Genomic DNA, 5,798 nt, shown 5'->3' with positions numbered 1-5,798 from the left:
CAAAACATTCCCCTGAAGAAAGAGTAAGAGCTCTGCTGTGGAAGTTGCAGACAGTTCATTAATGTCCAAAAATGGCCCTGCAAATTGGAAACAATATTCACCTCCCGATGCCCCCTTGACCCCCCAATGTGTTTCAGGCATTTAACGGACGGGATGGATACACATCAACAGATGTGGTGGGTGTTTCTGAGATTATTCGTTCTCCTCCTGGGCCTTTTCCCACAACACGCATGTAACTGGGGAAAAGTAACACGCTGTATATTTTTGAAACTTGGGAGAGGAGAAGGGCCGTTATTTCCTGCAGGCTAGTGTCCTCCTTTTCTTGCTTCGCAAACAAAACCCGGATGTGACTTGGGAACGGGGCAAAAAAAAAAAAAAAAGGAACAAAAAGTAAAACTTTAGTTGTTTCTCCAGGAGAGTCGGCTAGTGCAACCCCAACTGTCCGGCCACAGCCCTGGCGAGTCCCCCACGGGCGTGGCAGGCTTGGGAGCCGGCAGGGGGCCAGCATCCCGCCGGGAGCTCCCGCACCGCCCAGCTTCTCAGGCTCCCTCTCCACTCAACCCTCCGGGGCTCGCTGGAGCAGGCCTCTCGCAGTCGAGGGGGCCTGAGAAAGAGCCGAGGACGCGGGGCAGGGTCGGCGTGGGGGGCCGCCCCGCAGGCAGCCGAGCTCTAGGGGCTCTGGGGAGCACGGTGGGAAGACGGTCCTGTTCAGCGCCGGCCGGCGGGCGGGGTGCGCTGGCACCGCAGTTATTTTGGGGCGCGTCCTAGTTTGCTGCATTTCCAGCCTCTCGGCTTCCAGAGCTATCCCCAGGCCCGGTTCTGGGGCGAAAATGCCGGCCCTTCACATCGAAGATTTGCCAGAAAAGGAAAAGCTGAAGATGGAAGTTGAGCAACTTCGCAAAGAAGTAAAGTTGCAGAGGCAACAGGTAAATTGTCCCAGAGCATTTCCTTCTCTGAAATGATCCAAGGGCAGTTTTTCCTGGTTACAGTAAAACAGTACTGCTTTTCTGGTTTTTGTTATCCCCTTTCCCCCCAGCTTCTCTTGAAGTAGGCTTGTTGGTACCTGGGAACTGCCAGTTGGTGTGGGGAAATCTTCAGAGGTAAAGGAGAGCAAGGGTTAGCTGAGTAATTTAAAGCCAAATGTCAGAACATCTGAGCCTAGGACTGGGCAAATGGACAAAAAATTCTGCCTGCTGTTACTTGGTTTTAAAAACTCAAAATGTAGGAAAAAGGCAGATGGCTATTTAGTTCCTTGATCTTTTTCATTATGGGAAAGAATGTCATTTTAGTGCTTTTTAATCACTATTTAATTCATATTTAATTTAGGTAATTTGAATTACATAATTTTGAACTTCACCAGGCCTCTCCAGAGGTATGCAATGAACAGCTCACTGGGGCTTGGGAACAAAACATTACAATTTCTGTTTTTATTTGTTCATAACTCCCATCCCTTTATACCTTCCACTTGGTTTATAGGTATACACAATGAACCAATATAGTAGTATCTGCATTTATTTATAAATAATTATACATATATTTGGGTACATACAAAAATTATTTTTAGTGATCATGATTTAAAATTTGAGAGACCACTGAAGTGGATTACAAATTCAGTGAGAACATAGGTCTCATCAGAAGTCTCCACCAAAACGTGCTGGAGATTTTGTACTTTTGACTTCTTACTGCTAGCTTGAGCATGCATTTCTTCCTTTTTTTCTTCAATCAGGCAACCTAAAGTCCAGGAATAGATTTTTGGATGGTTGTTTGTTTGTTTTTTTAAGGAAATGATCCACTCCTTTCTCCATAGCAAGAAAAATGTAAACTGATTTCATTTCTCTATGGTTTAATACTAGAATTTTTTTTAAATAGAAAAGGAAAACAATGGAAATTAAGTAGTTATAGTATATAAGCTCCTTTACTTTCCTGCTCTAATTATGGTAAATCTACTCATGACAGAGTCCTGATACTCAAGATGAACATTTGAGTGATATTTGGAAGATGCGGGTGTTTTTGAGTTTTACTTTATACACATTTCTTTTCTGAAATTTAATCTTCACTTCCAAATCCCTATTCTTCCTAGATTTTTGAGTGCAAAGGTTGTTTCTATCCATGTTGAAAGTTTTTGTACCTTTAAAAATACTGCTGTGTTTAACGGAATAAGCAAAGCTATGGTACCCAAAGAATAGGGTAGTTTCTTGAAACTTTAAGGAACCCATTTTGTGGATGTCAAAGTGCAGTCTGTGTTGGCCACTGAGTTTTCACACAATGCATCTTAGAGGTTACATATCAAACAGAGTTGCACATACTGAAGCATAGCCTTGTACAAAGTTGGAATATCCTAATACCAGAGTGCACAGAACTTCTAGGAGAAAGAAAGAGACAAGTGTCTTCTAGGTATTTTAAGCTTCAAATTAGAAATTGGGCAGGGACCTGGATGCACCTGACTGTGTAGAAATTGAAGGTGTCATTCATGAGCCATTCCTCCCTGCTAGCTCCCCACCTCCTCTCCTTAGGACACACCCTACTCAATCAGTTTCCAACTCCAAGTATATGCTAATGGGAGAGAAAACTTCAGAGAGAGCCTTAGCAGATACAAGGAGAGGCATCTGAATCCTAATGATAATATTCAAACATATGTTACCACACACTTTGGTTTATAGAGTATTAGTGTTCTACAACCATTATGGCTCTTAGATCATTCAGTGCTCTCCCTTTTAAGGATCAAAAACTTGAATCCCAAGGAGGCTAAGTACCTCCTTATTTAACACCTCATAAGTAATGATACAGACGTGTACTAAAACACATGTGTTCTGATAAACCAGTTCATTATTCTGTCAATAAATTGTTCATGTCTGAGCTGTGTGCTCTGCTCAGGCCAAGGGCACAGAATCCACAGGCTGAATTCTGGCTCCAACTAACTGTTGCTCAAACACACCTTCTTGATCATGGAAGGAAATGCTTAGAGGAGTAATTATGCACTTTTGGAGGTTACAGATCTCTTTGGAAAGCTAGTGAAGAAGCCTCTATAGAAACAGATACAATTTGGGGGAACTCTAATCTTACCCACAAATATCTGTGGGGAGACAGACCCGAGGTTGTGGTTACTTGCATCTGTACTTCTGACAATTCCCATAAAATGTGTGCACTATGAACGTCAGCAACAAATAAGAGCAGTTGTTTTCCAAGAGAATGGCACTTGAAAAGATTTTTATTTTCACCACACTTTAAATCATCTAACTAGTTCATCCATCACCTAGTTCTAAATTTTATTTTTTTTTAAGATTTTTTATTTATTTATTTGACAGGCAGAGATCACAAGCAGGCAGAGAGGCAGGCAGAGAGAGAGAGGGGGGAAGCAGGCTCCCCGCTGAGCAGAGAGCCTGATGCAGGGCTCCATCCCAGGACCCCAGAATCATGACCTGAGCCGAAAGTAGAGGCTTTAACCCACTGAGCCACCCAGGCACCCCTAGTTCTAAATTTTAGAACAGTGGTCTTCACTTTGTGTGCAAAAAGTATGTGGGGTATGGGAGTAAAATATTAAAAATTTCTGCTTTTGGTTAGATTTAAATCTCTTCTGACAGTTTCCAGTTTATGTTTTATAATTACACATTAAGTATAACACAGTAGCATTTATACTTATTTATAAGATAAGTAAATAATTAGATATCATTACATAATTATGTACATTTTGGAATATATATATATATATATATATATGCAAGGATGTTTTTGTGATCACCATTAAGACAATTTGAAGATTATTAATCTAGATTACAAATTCAATGGGACAGTTTCCCAGGGTTAAGAGATCTCTGTTAGAATTTGCTGGAGCTTCTGTAATTTTTATTTCTAATTTCTTCTTAACAATGCAGGCCTTCATTAACACACTAATCCTTTTATTTTCTTCCTTTTTTCATCCTTTTTCTTTTTTAAATTCACTCTTGTGATCTGTCTCTGAAGGATAGAGTTTTTGAAAAAACTATTCAGTCCTGTCTCCTTTACAGAAAAAGTTTCAACTAATTACATAAACACAAGGATCTCAGATAAGCCCAATAAACCTCAGATAAATCTTTTGTTATGATCATTGCCCTCAAGCAACGGGAAGGAATCCTGAATAGAGACACAAATGGTATGACTGGGCAACCTCAGCCTCTCCAGCATCAGACTTTCTCCAATGTTTCTATCATTTTGTAAAATTGCAGAACATGGCACACACCCATAAGTGAGACTTTTGGCAGGACATAGCCCAAAACATTTGGGGATTTTCTATTACTGCACCTGTTCATTAGCATGGGAAATGGAAAATGCAGTATATTTTGGTTTGTAAAATATTATGAATAGATCATAATTATATTTCATCAGAGGAGAGAATTCACATGAGCCACAATGGATAGAAATTGCTGGGATGAGCTATTTAACACAATGACTTTCAAGCTTTTTGACCCTCACTGGACTGAGAAATATATTTTACATAGATTGTGTCATTCATATATAGCATATATATTATATATGCTTTGTACAACTACTTTTATACTGTTTTATTTTTTTAAATGCTAGTTGTGCTCAATTATATTAATTTCACTAAAGGGTGGTAATGAAGTGTAGGCAATCCTGACCTAATTCATTCTTTTTTTTCTTTTAAGGTGTCTAAATGTTCTGAGGAAATCAAGAACTACATTGAAGAACGTTCTGGAGAGGATCCTTTGGTGAAAGGAATTCCAGAAGACAAGAATCCTTTTAAAGAGAAAGGCAGCTGTATTATTTCATAAATAACTCTGGAGAGAAATTTCATCCTCAGTAGAAGAACTAGTTTGTTTTGTTTTTCTGAAATAAAACCGAAATACCTTTCAAAGAAGGAAAACAAAATTTAAAGACTTTCTTAAACACTTATATTGATATGGTTACGTATCAAAGTTGTGTGCTTCTCATCTTTGCTCACTACACCTCCTTGTTAAGAGGGCAGAGAGTATCAAATGTACAATTATGGAAATAAGGACATTACTTGTGCATGACTCACCTCTTTCAGTATATTGCTTGATGCCTTAAATAAAGTTTTATCTCTGGAAAATGAGTGTTGGCAATTTTTAAAAGCAGGTTGTTGCTGGGGTGGGGGGTTGGTGTTTTTTGTTTGTTTGTTTTGCATTTACTTTTATATTTTTTCCCATTACCGTTCATGTGTTTGGGACACATATCAAAGGATTAGGGGATTTGATAGATCAGTTCTCCAATCTAGCTCTCTCCTTCAAATCTCAGTTGGTTTACGATGCTGATTTCTGACTTCTGGAATGTTTCTGATCTAATCTTAACTATGAGGGAACCAAGGGAGTAGAATTCCTCACATTGACGGAGTAGCTGAGTCAGGAACCACATTAGCACTCGAAACCCGCATTACCAGTCACCATACAGATCTTGGTCAAAGTGTTGCTGCAGTGGTGCTGTGGGGAAGGGCCACGTGTGGGGCCTGCGAGAAGCCCCCAGGAGGTCAGCCCCAATATGTCCATCCTCAGGGAGCTTCATCTCCCACAGGATGCAGGTGTTGGCACGGTGACCCTCTGGCCCTGTGGCATTGGCAGAGACACTGGGTTCCGACCTACTCTTACCAGTGTCTTCCAGCAAGCCCAGGCAAACCACACCACCTTTCCAGGGTCCTTCTCCTCAAAAGGGACCAGTTAATCTTTTGCCCATTTCTAAAATCAGCTTATTTTATTCTCCCCTCATTAATTTGTAAGCATTCTTCATATATTTTGGCCATTGTCAGTGATAGGTGTTGCCAATACCTTCTCCAGTCCATGACTTAA

At 40.3% G+C, this 5,798-nt stretch overlaps 1 protein-coding gene across 1 annotated transcript; it reads left to right on the top strand.

The window, feature by feature from the left end:
• Positions 1 to 696: 696 nt before the first annotated feature.
• GNG11 (G protein subunit gamma 11) lies at positions 697 to 5,068 on the top strand. Its single transcript, XM_032875003.1, has 2 exons — positions 697 to 926; positions 4,644 to 5,068. Exons 1-2 carry the CDS (start codon positions 831 to 833, stop codon positions 4,767 to 4,769), a joined length of 222 nt encoding a protein of 73 aa, XP_032730894.1. The 5' UTR covers positions 697 to 830; the 3' UTR covers positions 4,770 to 5,068.
• The last annotated feature ends 730 nt before the right edge of the window (positions 5,069 to 5,798 follow it).

This window comes from Lontra canadensis, unplaced genomic scaffold, assembly GCF_010015895.1.
Source record: "Lontra canadensis isolate GAN:19392208 unplaced genomic scaffold, GSC_riverotter_1.0 scaffold2, whole genome shotgun sequence".
In the NCBI taxonomy this organism is placed as follows: domain Eukaryota; kingdom Metazoa; phylum Chordata; class Mammalia; order Carnivora; family Mustelidae; genus Lontra; species Lontra canadensis.
This window is presented reverse-complemented; position numbering and strand designations above follow the sequence as displayed.